Source organism: Eupeodes corollae, chromosome 1 (assembly GCF_945859685.1).
Source record: "Eupeodes corollae chromosome 1, idEupCoro1.1, whole genome shotgun sequence".
NCBI lineage: Eukaryota > Metazoa > Arthropoda > Insecta > Diptera > Syrphidae > Eupeodes > Eupeodes corollae.
Genome location: NC_079147.1, coordinates 65,069,336 through 65,089,089, shown reverse-complemented (window position 1 = coordinate 65,089,089; position 19,754 = coordinate 65,069,336). Strand labels below are relative to the sequence as shown.

Genomic DNA, 19,754 nt, shown 5'->3' with positions numbered 1-19,754 from the left:
ACTTTGTTTATATACATTTTCGTACATGTAATAACAACAAGCTTATCAGTGAAAAGCGAAAATTCTTGTTTATCTTTTTCGAGTGCAATCAATCAGTGTTCGCAAACTTAATTAAATACAAATTTGTCAGTCCAACCAAATGTGTTATAATCTGCGTTATCAAAGATTATTATTGTAGTAAAATATTGTTATCTCCATCAGCGCTTTTGCTGCCAATCACCGCAACCTCACAACAGTGAATGTAACTATTGTTTTATTTTATATGCACACACCATGCAATTATTACAACTGATATTCTTATACAATTAATTTTATAAGACGAAATTTGTTTGATTTTAAAAGAGTGTTCCTGAAAAACTTATTGAACAGTTAACTTAAACTTAAACTTAAACTTAAACTTAAACTTAAACTTAAACTTAAACTTAAACTTAAACTTAAACTTAAACTTAAACTTAAACTTAAACTTAAACTTAAACTTAAACTTAAACTTAAACTTAAACTTAAACTTAAACTTAAACTTAAACTTAAACTTAAACTTAAACTTAAACTTAAACTTAAACTTAAACTTAAACTTAAACTTAAACTTAAACTTAAACTTAAACTTAAACTTAAACTTAAACTTAAACTTAAACTTAAACTTAAACTTAAACTTAAACTTAAACTTAAACTTAAACTTAAACTTAAACTTAAACTTAAACTTAAACTTAAACTTAAACTTAAACTTAAACTTAAACTTAAACTTAAACTTAAACTTAAACTTAAACTTAAACTTAAACTTAAACTTAAACTTAAACTTAAACTTAAACTTAAACTTAAACTTAAACTTAAACTTAAACTTAAACTTAAACTTAAACTTAAACTTATACTTATACTTATACTTATACTTATACTTATACTTATACTTATACTTATACTTATACTTATACTTATACTTATACTTATACTTATACTTATACTTATACTTATACTTATACTTATACTTATACTTATACTTATACTTATACTTATACTTATACTTATACTTATACTTATACTTATACTTATACTTATACTTATACTTATACTTATACTTATACTTATACTTATACTTATACTTATACTTATACTTATACTTATACTTATACTTATACTTATACTTATACTTATACTTATACTTATACTTATACTTATACTTATACTTATACTTATACTTATACTTATACTTATACTTATACTTATACTTATACTTATCTAGCAATTTTTTTGCGAAGGTCATATAAATAAATAAATTGGGTGTCGCAACAGTTCGTTGAGAACTATGGCCTAGTGACTTGCAACTCTCAACCATTCCTGCGTGCGAGTAATTGCAGGGATGGAGGGGACCTACAGTTTTAAACAGAATCCGATCGGCTTATTTGAGAAAGTACTTTTCATGACAAGAATTCCTCGCAAGAGGCAGTAGCCGTGAAAAAAAACTTTAGATGGCGCAGGCATAAGACCTCTAGCATGACAGTCCAACGTACTAACCACCATGCCACGGGTATTACACGAAAGTAATATTAAAAGGTCTTTATTAGATGAAAATTTTTACTTTTGATTTCACCTCAAAAATAACCGAAATATAAAATACACAGGTACTCGCACGTTTAGGGTAAGGCCCGACTTATTTTGTATTCAAATACCCACAGGGGATATGCGTTATCGGGTGCTTAAAACACGTCATAATGTACCCCATATCGTATCTGGTACCCTGGTTTTAATACAATTATTGGCTTATAGGGTATAATGAGCTCGTGTTAAAAATGAATAACTACAGGGGTATGATTTACTCAAACAACTTTTTTACATACCCACTAAGGTGACGAGTTTTAAAGCAAGTAAATGTTACCCGGGTATTAAGAGCTATAATTTTGCTAATACCAAAAATTTGATAGATTCTCTTCACATTAGGAATACCCTTTTTAGTTTAAACAATAACGATGGATGCTCAAGCTTATTGCCATTTAAATTACAAACAAAAACTTATTTTATATTTGTTGATATTTAATAATGATTACATATTATAAGATATAAAATACCAACAAAATTGTTTACAATCGTAATCTTTTTACCTTCATCAGAAGACGCAAAAGTCAAACTGTTTCGAGCTTGTTCCGCAGCCGCTGATGTTCATATCCCCACACCACAGAGTGTGCAAGTGCAACCCTAAGGGAAAAAAAGGAATTCAAGAAATCGACGACGACGACGTGCTGATCAAGTGACATTGTCATCAGTCCTAGTGACAGCTTAAGGATGAAAAATGAAAACTCTACCAGTGACAATGACCACAGCGTTCACGAGGACCCATTTTGTAAGATTATGGAAAAGGCCGGATCCAGTGGGCATTTTCAAAATATGTACAATGGCATATTCATAGTGGGATTATCGTGTTTCGGTGCCATGATTTATATGAACATTATATTGGCTTTGAATGTGCCAGAGCATTGGTGTAATGTGCCAGGACGAGAAAGGACCAATTTGACATTGAACGAATGGAGGGATCTCACATTGCCAAGGTTAAATTATTTAATCATTAAATAATTATAAAAAAACACATAATTTTTGTTTAAATTTTTAGAGAAAGGAATAACAGAAAAGTGGAAACTTTTAGCAAGTGTAAAATGTACGATAGAAATTACTCAGATATTTCATGGGCGGTCAACAGCGAGCTTGATGCTTCTCCATTGAATATAAAAGGTGAGTAAATATTTTGACGATTATCATTGAACTCAAGATTGGTTTTATCTATTAAGGTTAATAATTGTATAATGATCGGTTGAGATAAAAATATGGATATTCTATATACACTCAATAAATAATTTTAGTTAAAGTTTGAAATGCGTTTCATCAATCAAATTTCGTTGGCTAAAGGAATATAATATATACCTACGTCAAAGGCTTCATCTCTTTATGAAAACGCTCCATAGAAGATTCGACTTTTTTAGTTGACTTTTAATAGTTGGTAAAACTATTTTATTTAAGAGTTTCATCACTTAATGCAAACAAAACTTGGTAAATTCATGAAAACAAGTTTATTCAACGTAAAATATTTATAAAATTCCTTTCAATAGTTTAAATTTCCTTCATTTGACTAAATCCCTTTTTATTGTTATTATTTTTGAAAATAAAGAAACGTCTCATAAAAATCTGTTTTACTGATTTTTTGTTTGTAGAGATTAAATACTTAACTACTTATATTTCTGTAAATCTCTCTAGAGGGTCTTAGAAGTCTACGCTCTAGACCCTTAAGTTGAGTGGCTAAACTCATAATTAAAATGAGTAAAATGAATTTTCGGCCTTTAAAATAAAGCACGGATTTCCAGTACAAAGTTTCATGTAAAATGAAACAGAGTCAAGAGTTCAGGGTTCATGTTGTCAAATGGAAAAAAAATAAGTGTAACGCACTCTGTCAATTAAAATTAAATATTAACTATAATTAAATTATTCTTTAACTATTAACACTATTTATAGCAAAATAAAAAAACAAACAAAATAAATGTGGAAATTTTTGTAAGGTTTTTTCTAAATAATAATTTCAAAGAGCATGTTTGCATTTTTTGGGCGAATTAATTTGCCATATCATTAACCATCTTCAGTTTATATCATGAAGGTACTTAAGGTACTTTTTTTCGAATTTTAAATAAGTCTTAGAAACCTATGTGATCATATTCGTGTGTATCGGTCACTTTGACAAACCCTTTATTTTGGGCGACGGCCATATTTTACTAAATATAAAGAAAATTAAATGAAAACAATGATTAATTATTACAATATTAAAGCGCCTTTATATATACCGGGTTTGGTATTTTTAAAATAACGTCTCTAATAAATAAAACACAAAACAAAACATTCTAGATTTCGAATAAGGAATTTCCAAGAATTTTTAGGAATGTTGAATCACTTGATTTTGTCGAGGCCCTAAAACCTTAGAAGGAGCGGGACAGAAAACATTCGACACAATATACTTCGCTGTTAAATTCGTCACTTGCATTCACACTAATTCATGATGAAATTCTTCAGAAATATTGCCAATCACTAATTAAACATCATTGTAAGTTGTTTTCTAAAATAAACTCGTTTGTTTCACATAATAAATATGCATCAAAATATGGTATAAATTGTTTATAAACGAGGTTTCGATTGAAACCAGATATTAGTTTATTATTTATATTTTTGGTATTATGTTCTAGTAACCAGAGTAAATTGTACACCAATAGCACAATTTATGTGCCGAAGATATTGTATATTGGAACTTTCAAGAGGAGTTAATAATTTCTTTATTCATAATATCAATTTCATTTTTCTGTAAAAACTTTAAAAAGCTGTTTGTATATAAAAAAACTTCACCGAATAAATAAAGTTCCAGATTTAAAAAGAAAACAGCATGATTTTCAAGAAAAAAACGTTTTTAAAAAGGGGGGCAAAATTGAGTTAACAAAAAACTGTAAGCATGATTCTTAGGATTTTGTTCTTTTAAATTGTTGATTCCTACATTAAATTTAAGATTTATAATGACAAAACACATGATCTCTTTCTTTTTATGTAAAAAAGTTAACATTGAAATTCGTGATTATTTTCTATAATGTCATGCATTTGTTTATTCAATGCTACTTTTGTATGAACTTCTGACATAAATCTAATGTAATGAAGTAAAAAATCATAAAAAATCAAAGGTTTATCCTTTTGGGGTCCCTGGGCATTTTTTGAAAACGGAACCCCTGCGTTACATGCAAATGTTAAAATGTTAAGATATAAAAATTATAAATTTTTAATTGATACTTATTCTTTTCATTTTTTAACAAATGATATTTTTTAATTCATTAAAAGGATACACAATTATTGCAGCATTTAAAACATAAACATAATAATTATGATAAATGTAACTTTCTTAATGTCTAAAATTTTTGGAATAGGGTTGATTGGTTCTCTATGTTTGAAAATGTTGACGTGGAGGAATCGTTTACTCTTTTAATGTGAGACAATCGATTTATATACTCCTTAATATTTGAAGAAATCTCAAACTAAGCCCTGCTGGGTCAATAAAAAGATTATTAATTTGAATAATCCAAAAAATAAAGCTTTCAATCTTTATCGTGATTCTAGGGATGATAATAGTCTATACATCAACTATCTTCGGTGTAATCGTGAATTCAATTTTCTCAATAAATTATTATACAACCAATATATTTTAAGTATTGAATCTAAAGTAAAAAGAAATAGTAAATGTTTTTTAAGTTTATAAATGACAAAAATAGTTCCACCGGAATTCCGAATTCTATACGTTATAATGGTCAAACATCTAGTGATCCGGCCACAATCTGTAATTTTTTTGCTGATTTTTTTCAATCCATCTTTAATCCTTCTTTTAATCAAACGAGGCCTTGATTGATGTCTTCATCTCAATTGGTTAATATAAACCAATTATCAGTTGATAAAGAAGATATTATCTGTGAACTTTTAAAGTTACATGAAGATAAACACTATGGGTAAGATGGAATTGCTCCTATTGTTTTAAAAAAATGCTCTATTTCCCTAGCAATCCCCCTTGAAATCTTTTTCAACCAATCTCTCCGTGAAGGTTGCTTTTTAAACCAATGGAAGAGTTGCTTTATTTATCCCGTTTTCAAATCAGGATCTAAAAATGATGTAACCAACTATCGTTGCAAAATATCTGTGATCCCTAAGCTATTCGAAAAAATTATTTATAAAAAAATACTTTTTTCTGTGAAAGAAATAATATCGCCTTTGCAGCATGGTTTTATCAGTGGAAGATCAACTACAACTAATCTTATAATTTTTAGTAATTATATTCTCAAAGCTCTAGAACAAGGAAACCAATGTGACGTGGTGTATACTGATTTCGCGACAGAGTTGATCACTCAATATTAATTTCCAAATTGCATATCATCGGTTTTCATTCCAATTTATTGACATGGTTTAAATCTTACCTTACTAGCAGAATTTAATATGTTCGTATTAATAATGTTACTTTCGACCCTGTTTTTGTTACTTCCGGTGTCCCACAAGGAAGTCATTTGGGTCCTCTCCTCTTTCTCTTGTTTATCAATGATATTCCCAGTTGTCTTAAAAATTGTTCTTGTTTGATGTATGCTGACGACCTTAAATTATTCCTGCGCATTAATTCTATTTCCGATTGTATAAAGCTGCGGAATGATCTTAATAATATTTCCGTTTGGTGTTCTAACAACGATCTTCATTTAAATGTTTCTAAATGTCATAGTATATTATTCTATCGCGGCACCTCTCCAATTATGTTTTCATACAGTTTACTTGGGTCAACCTTAACACTAGTCACTGAGAAAAAAGATTTGGGTGTAATCTTTGATTTAAAATTCGAATTCGCTAATCACATTGACTATATTATTTCTAAGGCCAGTTCTATACTTGGATTTATTTCCAGGAACGCTTAAGACTTTTCTGATAAATATACTTTTAGAGCATTATATTTTTCATATGTTCTCTCAATTTTATAATACTGCTCATCTACCTGGAATCCTATGTATAAAACTTATTCGGCGAGAATTGAACGAATTCCGAAACGCTTTACTAGAATTGCAATTCGGATATTGCGTTGGAACACGGATATGCCTTCATATAACACCAGGTGTTTGTTGTTGGGTATTCTATCCCTAGAATCACGACGTATTTATTTCGATGTAATGCTTGCAACAGATTTAATAAATTATAATATCAATTGCCTCGCTTGCTTTCATGTTCCTTGTCGTGAATTATGTAATAATCGTTTATTTTGTGTACCCTTTTATAGGGTCAATTATGGAATCAATGAACCCTTAACTCGCTGTTTAAGACAAGCTAATTCTGTTTGTAATGCTATCGATTTTAATTTATATTTAAGTAGGGACTGTTTTAAAAAAAATTGTTAAATAAAATTCGGTATTTAATGTTAATTGTACATTCTTTTATTGTTTGTTTTATTTATTATTATTTATATAAACTTACTATTGTTCTAAGTAGTCTTTAAGAGCTGTGTCTCTGCTTGATGAATAAATAAATAAATAAATAAATAAATAAATAAATAAATAAATATATAAATAAATAAATAAATAAATAAATAAATAAATAATAAATATTATTACAATATCAATTCATTCTGTCTCTAAATAGTTATTATATTATTATAAGAACTTTACTGAACAACCTTTTTCATTGAAAACGGGCAAAGAAGAGTTTTTGAATCCTTAATTTAGTTAATGATTGGTAGTCACAACACATATTTCGTTTGAAGTAAAAAAATTACCGTCAAGATTCTTGAATATGTGCTTTTATTTACTCATAATATTTTGTATTTATCTTATGAACTTCTGAAACAAGTTCAAAAACACACTCATCAAATGCAAATCATAAAAATCATGTAAATAAATGCAAAAATTAATGGAACCGATGATATTTGTCTTTCAAGTTATTAAATCGTCCTTAACTTTTGGGGGCACTGGACACTTATCCAAAATGTAACGCAGTATAATTATTTTAAAATTAGTGGTGTTATGGCCTTTTCAGTATTAAAGATCAATCTTAAGAAATATTAGTTATTTTTATTTGATCTCTCAGTTTTCGAATTAATCTTAAAATTAAAATTATACATGACAAACTTAGCTTATAAAGGGTGTCCCAAAATTAACGCAAGATTGGAATTAAATAGAAAACGCTGTTTTTAGTCTTTTGATAGTTATATTTTTATTGACTCGTAAAGTACATAGGATAGGGTTATGTATGGAATAGCACATCGGACAAATGGCCTCCATTGCTTTGCATGCACATGCGCACTCTTTTGTTGAAATTTTCCATGACCATTCTGCATAAATGTGGCTAAATTTCGTTGATGTAGCGTTGAATCTCCTCCTTTAAGGCACGGGTGGTTGTGGGCTTGTTGACATAGACTTGTGATTTCAATTTTGATCACCAAAACGAGAGAGTACACGACTTGGAAATGTCTCATGCAGTAATTGAATTGTTTCACGGGCTGTATGACATGTGGCACCGTCTTGTTTTCCAATTTTGGCAGAAAGAACTGTGTAATCATGTCGCGATATCGAGCACCAGTAACAGTCACTGCTTGACCAGCATCATTTTCAAAAAAATATGGCCCAATTATGCCTCCAGCCCAAAATCCACACCATACAGTCACGCGTTGTGGATGCATTTGTTTTTCGACAATCACATGTGGGTTCTCCGAACCCCAAATGCGGCAATTTTGGCGATTGACAAAGCCATCAAGATGAAAATGTGCTTCATCGCTTAGGATGATTTTGCTCGAAAAATCAGGGTCCATTTGTTGATGTTCAATAATCCATTCAACGAACTCTTCTCTTCTCTGTCCATGGTCATTAAGCTTCAATTGTTGTGTTAATTGAATTTTGTAAGCATTTAGACACAGATCTTTGGTGAGTATACGCTGTAGAGAGGTTCTTGAAATTTGCAATTCTTGTCCACGACGTCGAATTGAGGTTCCTGGATTGTCAGCAACACTCTCATGCACTGCTTCGACATTCACATTTGAACGGCTTGTTGTGTTTTACGTCTCCAACGGATCCAGTCTCCATGAATTTTTCAATTAATCTCTTCACAGTTGACGAAGTTAAAACACTATTCCGACCATATTTTGTATGAAATTTTCGAACTGCAGCTGCCAAGCTTTCACTATTTTTGAAATATTCTTTAATAATGAAGACACGTTGTTCTATCGTGTAACGCTCCATTTTTAATAACCCTATACTGTTAGCTGTGAAATTGCTTTTTTTCAGGGTTGCCAACACTTCACTCACAAATGGCGGCAAATTCAAATCTTGCGTTAATGTTGGGACACCCTTTATATAACAAATAAAAAGTATTATTGAATTAAAGTAAATTTAAAACAGATTCTCTTACAGTTGTATAATAATTGTATACAGAAAAAATGACATGACTATGATTTATTATTGATTTAATTCTTTTAATTTTGTTAATGCATTAAAAAGATAAATCATTATTGCAACATTTCAAACATAAACATAAACAATGTTAAAATAGAAACAAAACAAACATTCAAAAATAAACAAATGTAAATAACAAAATTTTAAAAAAAGTTGTTCAGAATGTAATTTAAAACACAATATATTGATAAGAAAAAAGTGACACAGGCTACATTTATGTGAGGTTAAATAGAGAAATGTTTATTAAAGGAGTCTTTTTCTTGATTTGAGATAAGAAAAATCATTGATCACATTTTAAAAATCAATTTTAGATCTTTAAATCTTCGCTTTTGATTGAAATCAGTTACAAACATGTCAAACTTTTTTGAATCATCTAAAGAAAATTATTAGTGTCATTTAAAAAGTTTCTTTTTAAAATAATTATTAAGTTCTACAATGTTGTCAGTTTTGTCACTTTCGTGTCGACAAATTTTCAAGTGTTTTTTTAAAATTCCAGTATTCAACATGTAATGTTTCTCCGTTAACATCGTTAGGGTATAATTTGACAAAAGGTTATCAGTTTTCTGATTTCAGATTTTTTTATCGAAAAAAAGTCAAAACGTTAGCCAATCTTCGTATACGAACCTAGTTGATGATTTAAATTAATACTTAGAGTATGGACAGTTTGAAAAAAGGTTTCAAGGTCAGAATTACTGAGGGTCCAAAGCCGCCAAAAAAAAATCTGTCGTGATCTTCTACACTTTGCCCTTTCAGAAAAGTCCTAATATTCGCAATACGTTTTTATTGTCTGGCTGATGAATAAAAGTTATCAAAATTGTCAATGACCACAATTATAAAATAATCGATTGCAGTCAGAAATCCACGGTTATACTTTATGTTTGAAGTAAAGTATTTGTTTTATTAATTCTTTGCAATACAGATTTCTAAGGACACTATTTTGCAAAGTCCTTAGTTATTGGCGATAGACATCAATGCGTCTTCAAATTCTTAATGCTCTTTATTATAAAAGCTTAGTGAGTAAATTTACAGTTGCAGTCCATAGATTCCATCGATAAAAAGATACCGAAAAAAGTTCTACAATTTTTTAATAATGTCAAGAAATTTGGTGACTTCTAAGACTTTCACAGATAACTATAAATCTTTTTACTAAGTATATGCAAGAAATTATAAAGGGTGATTAAATTATTTAGAAAATTATTGTCATGTTTTAAAACTTTCATAATATTAGTATGGTTCAATTCTGTTTGAAACAAAAAATCGTCGGCACATTTCAATCCGATGGTCTTGAATTGTGGCTGGCTTATCAACATACACATTTTCTTTTAAATAGTTTCAAAGAAAGAATTCCCACGGTGTCAAATCACATGATCTTGGTGCCCAATTCGGACCATAAAAAGTTCGTTGTCATCTTTGATGGTGAACACCATTAACAGTTACTGCCTGACCAGCCTCATTTTGGGAAAAATACGTCCTGATAAAAACTTCTAACGCGAATCGCCTTATTCTCAAATTTGCAATCAATCGACCTAATCGTTTGAATTGTAGGGGCGAGTACAGACAGACCACAGACAGACGGAATTGGGGACCCACTTTTTTCGACTTCTCTGTTATCGTAATATCATGTTCTCGTGCTTGAAATTTTGTACGGATGAAAATTTGCCATATATTTCCCATTTGTCGCAAGTAAATGTATATGAAATTGTTTCTATTATCCTTTATCCTGTTTTTAATTTTGACCACTCCTATTCCATTTTCAAGCTAAGTTCTTTCGACCATATTATTTCCACACCACACTTAAGAAAGATATAAGTCCAACGTCCAGCCCAGAATAGTACCATCTATGGCTTATACCATAAACGACCCTATTACACTATAGGCAGGATTCCATATCAAATGATGCGTATGTCCTTATTAAAAACAATTTTCTCCGGTAAACCGTAACCGAGTCCATGTAAAATTAAAATTACTACCCATTTAATAATAAAACTCTCCCATTGTCATTAACTTTTTTCAATCCACTGCTCACTTAACCGACCGCTAACCTTTTCCGCTCGTATAAAAAAGTACTAATACCTAACCATGATTCGTATATTGTTGTTAATAAAAACAATTTCTTTCCATTTCTGATGGGCAACGAGGACGCAACGCGTGGCCTGATCATAAAAACCTGCCCACATTTTAAGATAAAATCAAACTTTTATCCAGTTTTCCGATAATATACCTACGAAAAAAAAAATAAAAATAAAGAACGCGCATTAAGTCCTAAAATATCCGCTCCATTGAATTGTGTAAAATCCTGCATAAATTGGCATTTTTCTAAAACTTCTTTATCCTTCTATAGCCTTAGGTTGGTATGAAAATATGTGAGCTAGTCGCGCCTTCAGATGGCTGGAAAAGTAGGTAACCCGTAGCCGTAATTATTACAACCGATTGCCATAAAATCTTACGACATTAATAATTTAATCGATTCAATTGTGTAACTCTGGCAACAGTTCAACCAAGTAGGACTTAACCTGTTGTATATAGAAAATAAGTCCTTAAAGTAAATACAGAAAGCAACTGTGGCATAAAAGCACAGATAAAAAAGAGAGAAAAAAGCAAATAAAGAAAACCTGAGAGGAAACTTATGGCCAGGCTTATCATTAAAAATCCGAGTAAAATGGGAGAAATCAAAAAGGGAAATCCCTGAAGTTGATCGTCGTCATTCGAGTTGTTCTCCTGTGTGATGTGGGCCATTGTGAATTGGTGGTGGTTCTGGTGGTGTACTATTCCCAAGCCCTAGCCATCGCATCGCATCGGGACATCGGGGTGGCATTTATCGTCAGTCGGTGTATCCGGCAATCGGATTCTTTTTTTTTTCCTTTTCAATCTTCTTGTTCTTCTTTTATTTTATGTTTATTTCTGATTTCTTCTATGTTTTCTATTTTATTTTTCTTATTTTCATTTATTTTGGTTTTTTTCTTTGTATATCCTTGCAGAGTGTCCTTATGGCTACAGTTACGATAAGACATGGTACGAGCGGACGATTCCGACCCAAGAGCATTGGGTCTGTGACAAGGATATGTACGTTACCAATACGTTTGTGGTTAGCCGAGTGACCGAAGTGATTGGTTCATTTGTCCTTGGCCAAATGGGTGACACGTAAGTGTAGTGCGGTTTTGGTATTCTTTTTTCTTTATAGATACAGTATCTAATATCAAATTAGATACATTTTTCGTTCCTATGATTTTTATTTTATATTATTTTATTTTTTTGTTATTTCTTACTCGCATTCACATGCAATCAAATAAATTCAATTGGGCTAACATCCTTTGGGGAATATATATTCAGGACATATTCTTTCTTTTCTATTGTGAATGTTTAGTTTGCGAGTGGAATCGGGTTTGAGTGTTTTCAAAACATTCTACATAATAACACTTTAGATAGTTTTGGGTTTCTCGAAGGAAGTTGCTTCAGATATAAATGAGATTTCTTGTAAATTTAAATTTGTGTTCAGTTTTCAAAACAAATTTTCAATTGCATTCGGTTGGAAATGACAAAATTTTAGATAAAATGAAAGTTATCCTAAATTGAATTTATTATTTTTATGAATTATAAATTATTTCGTTGTCTTTAATTTATTGACCCGTGTTTTTTTCTGAAATCATGAAAGTTCCAAAATGTTATACATCTGTTTTCATTTATCACCATTTAAATAAATTTTACCTAGAGTTGGAATCGAAATGACGTGGAGGTAATAATAGTAAAATTACATATTTCACAATTGTATGTGGACAAAATTATGAAAATAGGTTAAAAGGGAAAATCTGAATTATATTTCTTTTAAACTTATTAACAGCATACTCGAGTATATATTTTATATAACAGAATTTTTTTGAAGATGAAGCATCGTTACAATTTTTCATTGATCGTACAATCTTAATTTTTGGAGAATTTGAAAAATTATGATACATGCAAATCAATTAAAGGGAAAAGTATAATTTTGTTTTTCAATTATATTTTAATTTTTCTATATACTCGTATTTTGTATATTTCTTTTACGATGTGATTGCTGCATAACTGAGACAAAAATTTTCAATAAAAATGTTGAATTTTTGTTTTTTTTTCCCTGCCACTCTTGTTTTAAAGAAAACTACGCAAAAGTTTTTTTTACAGATTTTTCAAGTTAATGTAATGATTTTTAAGGAATTTATTCAAGTTTTTGAAAGAAACCTATTTTCTATGCAATTAGTTTTCGCTTTTCATATAAATACCAATATTTCACGAATAGATCAAGATCAATTTTTTGAGCTCAAATCCAAATCTAGAAACTTGGAGTTCTTGAAGTTACAACCAGTTCCTCAATTTTTCCATTTTATTGAAAAAAAAAAATGATTTTGTAACAAACTTTAAGCAAATTGGTTATTAGTATAGTCTTTAAATCAAATTGCGCAAATGCACTTGTGTACTTGAGCGTATATGTGTTTTATTTTTAATAAATATTAATTTGTTTTCTAAGTTTTAAGGTCCCTAGAATATTTAAATAAAAGATCTTAAAAGAGATGTCTGTGTGTGCGTGCTCAAATTCGTATGTCCGTACGTTTCGTAAAGACAAAATATTTTGGTTGATCTCAAATATCTCACAAACCAATACTCGAAGCGACTTTAATTACATTTAATATTATAAATGTAATGTGACGTAATACTAATTAAATATAGTTTTGAAAAATGTCATTCAACGATTATTAAAAAAATTGAAAATTTTGACATTTCTCGACGTTTCAAAGTCCCTAGAGTCAAAATAAAAGATTTTAAGAAAGATGTCTGTCCGTGCGTGTATTCGTACCGTACGTCCGTATGTCCGTACGTCTGTATGTCCCTACCTCCTTACGTTCGCGACGTTTTTTTCGTCGTCCATAACTCAAGAACCAGAAGAGATATCGATTTTTTTTTATACAGATAATAAGGCAGAAAGATGCAGAAAGGGCTCTCAAGAAGATTGCGTGGGTGGTTTTTTTACCATAGCATTTTGAAAAAAAAATTGAAAATTTTGGTTAACCCTAAATATCTTACGAACCAAAAACGCCAGACTTCAATTAAATTGTACAAAATATTTTGTAGCGTGATATCAAAGAAGTACATTTTTTGAAAAAACAAAATCCATTTAACGGGTTTTTTATTAATCAAAAAAACTGAAAAAAAAATTAGTTACCTCCAAAATTTACGACTAAAATATGATTTGATCTCCAAATCAATTTTGTGCAACGAAGAATAATGTTTTTGACATCTGATAAAATTTTAGAGAAAAATCGAATTGACAGTTTTTTTATAGGAAATAAAAATCTAAAAAAACATAACATAAAAATTGAATATCAATTCAAATATCTTTTCTAAAGCTTGAAATTTAGGCTTTAAACTTATTTTATCTTATTAGAAATATTGTTTACAATATTAGGACAAATTTTGAATTGACAGTTTTTTTTACAAAAAATTAAACCTAAAAAAAATGTATAAAAGTGGTATAAATTGATTTCGACTCAATTATCTTTTCAAAAATTGTACTTTTATCTTTCAAAAACTATTGTTGTTAACACTCAGTACAATTTTGAAAAATATTAAATTCACAGTTTTTGTAAAAAAATTAAAAATATAAAAAAAAATTAACAAAAGTTGGTAAAAATTGATTTTCGACTCTAATATCTTTTCAAAAATTTTAAATATTGGCTTCAAACTAACTTTTTCTTATAAGAAATATTGTTTTCAACATTCGGTAAGATTTTGAAAAAAATCGAATTTGACAGTTTTTTCACAAAAAAAGAAAATCTAAAAAAAAAACAATACTAAAACTTGGTAAAAATTTACTTTCGACTTAAAAAGCTTTTCAAAAATTAAAAATATTGGCTTCAAACTTATTTTATTTCGCAAAAAATATTGTTTTCGATATTCAGTAATTTTTATATAAAAATCCAACAGTCCGTTTTTTCATAAAAAATAAAATCTACAAAAAATTATACGCAAATTTGGTAAAAATTGATACGAGTACTTATAGACAAACTTTTATGCAAGACAAATCGACAGACGGAATGGAAAGTTATCAGTGTGGGTCGCATCCCAGCCTCTTTTTAATAATGGAATAAGACAAGCTGTGTGTGAGGTACTAATAAAATAATTGTTTTATTGGAAAGGCTCTTGTATGCCATTAAGTGTGGAATTTAAAATCATTATAATGCCCACCTCGTCTTTTTACGGTCGCTGTCGGTGCCACGAATCTGAGTGGTCCAATTTTAAAAGACTCTTCTACATAGATCCGGCTGAATTTGAGCGATGGCCTACTTTATGTTCACTCTTGGGACATCGGTCGATTGTAGTGTATTTGCATAGATCTAGAACTTCAAGAAACCCCCACAGGAAAAAGTCTAACGGAATGAATTCACATCACCACTGCGAGAGATAACCTTATCCTCAAATCGTTCATAAAAAATTTCAATCGTGGCGTTTGCTGTGTGGCACGTAGCGCCACAACGTCGTTTTCAAAAAAGTACGGGCCAACTACGCCACTGAATCAAAATCCACACCAAACCGTTACTTTTTATGGTTGCATTGGTGATCACCTGGTGATCCCAATTTTGCTCGTGAACACAGCCATTCACCATATGCGCCTCGTCAATAAAAATTATTTTTCGTCCAAAATTGGGGTCCACTTCCAAACGATTCGAAACCTAGTCAGCGAACAAACGGTGTTGTCTATGGTCATGAACTTTGAGGTCCCGGGTCAGCTGGATCTTGTACGGGTGTAGGCTCAAGTCCCGACTCAATGTCGAGTTTTAGTGCACGGCGAGAAATAGACTGCCTCGGGTTCTGCTGTACACTGTCACTGATCTTGCATTCCTTGAACGTACTGGTGTTAGCTAATTGTTTACTGAACCGAACGTCTCAAATTTGGCCACCAAGAGTTGACTGTGAAGGCCACCACATCTACCGCAATATGGGCGCAATGCGGGCAACGTTTGCGTTAACGAACTGTCATTTTCATAATAAAGTTTTATCATTGGAACGTGTTATTCAATCCTGTAACTTGCCATGATGATTAGGCATAAGCAACTGTATAATGTAATTGCATCGTTCTGCCTTATTATCTGTATACATACGCACGCACATACATTTTTCTTAAAATCTTTTATTTTGACTCTAGGGACCTTGAAACGTCGAGAAATGTCAAACTTTTCAATTTGACAAATCGGACCCATTACAAATTACAAATAATGTCTTGTTCGTATTCTAAACCAAAATATTGTTTTTACTTTTTGATAAATTAAAATTAATCTATCATTCATGTTTTTTTAATGTCAAAAAAGTTGCCTAATTCTGTACCTTAAAGCTTATATTAACCAAGTTATTCAAAATAAGAAATTACCTTCGAAGCCACCACTTCTTTACTCTTACCATCAAACTATATCGAGGTTATGATTTTGTCCACAACATTGACAAATTGACAGCTCAAAGCATACGAGTAGCTTTATATAGATTCAAAAAAAAGTGTAGCTTAAGATTGAAACGCTTCATTTGGTGTCTTTATTTAAGTGCTTTCTTGCAATATGCATACAACTTTGTGACATCCATTTCCTCTAGCAGTCTGTTTATTTCAGTATTCGAAAAAAATTCACTACCTTGAATAAGTAATAATATTTCTCTCAATAACGCACATCGTCCAATAAAATAAAAAACATCCTCGGGCTCTTTCAAGTTGCACGGACTGCATAAAATCAGTAAATCCTCGCGGTGAGGAATGTAGTTCAAATTATGGGGTTCTCCTCTTAGCCGGAACATGCACGAAAATTGTTCGATAGTATATTTGTCGTGGAAGTAGTTTTTTTCCGCAGATTGTAGTACAGTCTTCTGTTAATCATACGGTGCAGTGCATTTTCATTTTGCTTTGTTTGCTGTTATCTTAAGACTTCATCCAGACGAGCTATTAAGCGATATAAAGTTTGTTTCCATGAGATAAGGTTACTATAGTTCAGATCAACATCCACCTGCTCGGCTAGTTGTATCCAGTCTTAAAACCATCTACTTCAAGATTTGATTGTTTGAAGAACTACTTTCTTTGGAAGGCGATATACAGAGGATATGCTGAGTAATCGTATTGAGTGAGTATTGAGGATCTAATCGACCTGCTTGAATGATTTTATGAATAAAGGTGATAAACCCCTTTCCAACATGATCATGAAGTTTGGCGTACTCGAAGGAAGATGAAAATCTGACCAGTTTTTTAACTTGTTCATATTTCCGAGCTCCGAAGTTTTCTTATTATTAAAGCATTGCTTCCATGAAATGTTTAAAGCAATTTTTGCCTTAAGTGAGATGTTTTTACATGCTCATGCTCAAATTATTTGTAAAGAAGACTCCAAGTTATATGTATTCTCTAACCAACTTTACTCTTTCACCATTATAGTGAAACTGCTCACTTGCACACGATCTTCCTCCGCCATTCTTAAAATCCATAACTTTGGATTTATTTAAACTAACCACACTTTTTACAATATTCAGCAAGCTTATTTATCATTAGCTGTCATGTCGTCAGCGAAAAAAAGAACTTCATGCTTCGACTATATTATCTTCAATGAATAGTGCAACCAAACTTAGACTGAGTGCACAGCCCTGTCTAAATCCCGATTTCGTTTGGAACCACTCTGATAAGCATTGTTCAATTCACATTGATGATTTGGTAGTCTTTTACAAATAGTTCCTTATTTCTCTATAGTAACGAGTCATCAAATCGAGGGAAGTACCAAAATGTGATCGACGGTGGAGTATCCCGATCTGAAGCCAGCTTGGAACTCACTGAGCAGATCATTAGAACTTATACATTCATTTAAAAATTGTTATATATATTGATAACTTTATATTCATACCCGTCTGTCAATATTTGTATAAGTCTTAAAAATATTACTAACAGCATTTTTTGTAAGATAAAATAGGGTTTGATATCAAAACCGCTCATTGTTCCAAAAAACAATACAAGTTGCAAATCAAGTTTTGCCAACATTTAGTAGTATCTTCACTGGGTTTGTTTATTTTTTGTAAGCAAATTGTCATTTAAATTTTTCTACAAATTTCAGCAGATTTGATATATAAAATTATTTTGAAAGGAAAAAACTGTTTAGTACTCAAAACATTCGAGGTGATAAATAATTATATTAAGGGGTAGAATCGGCTAAGGTGATTGTTGATAAATGACAATCAAAATGATCGAATTTGATCTACATAAGGTGATGGTCAAATTGATACCTACAAAGCTATCACAAAAAAATGTGATAGTCGTTTTCAAACAAATTTGTTTATTCCGAATAGAGCTACCAGACGCTTACACAAACGACTGGAAAATTTTTTTAGTTCACTTTGTTTCTTTTAAAAAAACACATTCCTGTGACCGACAAAGCTTACGACATTTGAAAAAAGCAAGAAAAGTAAGAATTTTATTCAAAATCAGCCAATTTGAAACTTTTATTTAGATATTTTATAAAAATCAATTTAAAATTTCACCAAGGCAACAACGAATTTTGACAATTTGAATCTGAAATTGTTCAATCGAACTGAATTGAGTTGAATCATCTTAGACAGACGGAATTAAAATGGTAGTCAATTTGACTATCTTTCTGCATCTTTTGATGTTATTCTCCGTTAAAAAGTGCATTCGAAGTCGTGGTTCTCGAAATATGGCTGACAAAGAAAAAGAAAGGTTTCCGGAAAGCTCGATCAAGTGGACATAACAAGTTACATGAAAGTTTGTTAAAAAATTACATAAGTAATAAGCATTTTCGTAAATCCGAAATATTAATTAAAAAAAAAAGAATACTTTTTAATCTTTTAATTCTTTTTTCTTTATTTGTTTGCATTAAACAAATTAAAAGATATATTTAATATATTTGCTAGAAATCATTTATGTTATTGCAATTTTTGAAATGGTCTTTGATGACTTACATTTTGTTTACAGGTTCGGTCGTCGAGTGGTCTACTACATCAGTGTTGTATTGGCAACAATTGGACGATCTTTTTCAATATTTTCTACCTCATCATTCACAATGTTCCTGATTACGTCTAGTTTGGTAGCACTTACTGTCAATAGTCTCTTCCAGTCACCTCTCATTGTCGGAATGGAAATCTCAGGCGAGTAAGTGTAACATACGTCTCCTTTGAAACAGAACAAAACTAACACACACAGAAATAATCACATTCATTTTCTTTCACTGACCATAAAATAAAATAAACAAATATTTATATCTGTACCTCCCTATTTGAATCGTAAAAGGCCCACCCAAGGGAGTCAAATAAATAGATATATGTTTGTAACAGTACCCATTGTATATTCTTTTCCTGACATTAAACCGCATAGCCATTTATCACCGAAAAATAACATTAAAGCGGAAACCATTCCATTCATAGCCCAAAATGCACCAACAAACGAGTTTAATCCTTCCATATTTTACTTCTATTTCCTTTCCTTCCGTTTTTCTTTTTCTTTTCATTTTCCTTTTTATTTTGTATCTATTTTTTTTCTACTGCACAAACCACAAACAAAACAAAACAGAGACGATAGAACCAACATTGCAATGTATCAGAGCTTTGGATGGTCCATTGGGACCACATTGATGCCGTTGCTCTTCTGGGGGCTGCGAGACTGGGTTCCCTTCATGTGGCTAACAACTTTACCAACTGCATTGGTCCTCGTTTTTTACAAGTACGTATCCTTTATCTATATCTATTTGTACATTATACCAGCTTTTCGTGAATCCTTCTTCTTTTTAC

At 30.7% G+C, this 19,754-nt stretch overlaps 1 protein-coding gene across 2 annotated transcripts in view; it reads left to right on the top strand.

Moving 5' to 3' along the window:
- The window catches only part of LOC129940987 (carcinine transporter), a 72,976-nt gene that overhangs the window by 41,372 nt on the left and 11,850 nt on the right, over positions 1-19,754 (top strand). For both annotated transcript variants that reach the window (XM_056049523.1, XM_056049522.1), the window contains exons 2-6: positions 2,100-2,534; positions 2,597-2,715; positions 11,948-12,110; positions 18,943-19,119; positions 19,537-19,686. In XM_056049523.1, coding sequence (XP_055905498.1) covers positions 2,272-2,534; positions 2,597-2,715; positions 11,948-12,110; positions 18,943-19,119; positions 19,537-19,686 — 872 coding nt within the window. In that variant the 5' untranslated portion in view covers positions 2,100-2,271. The remainder of the gene's footprint in view (positions 1-2,099; positions 2,535-2,596; positions 2,716-11,947; positions 12,111-18,942; positions 19,120-19,536; positions 19,687-19,754) is intronic.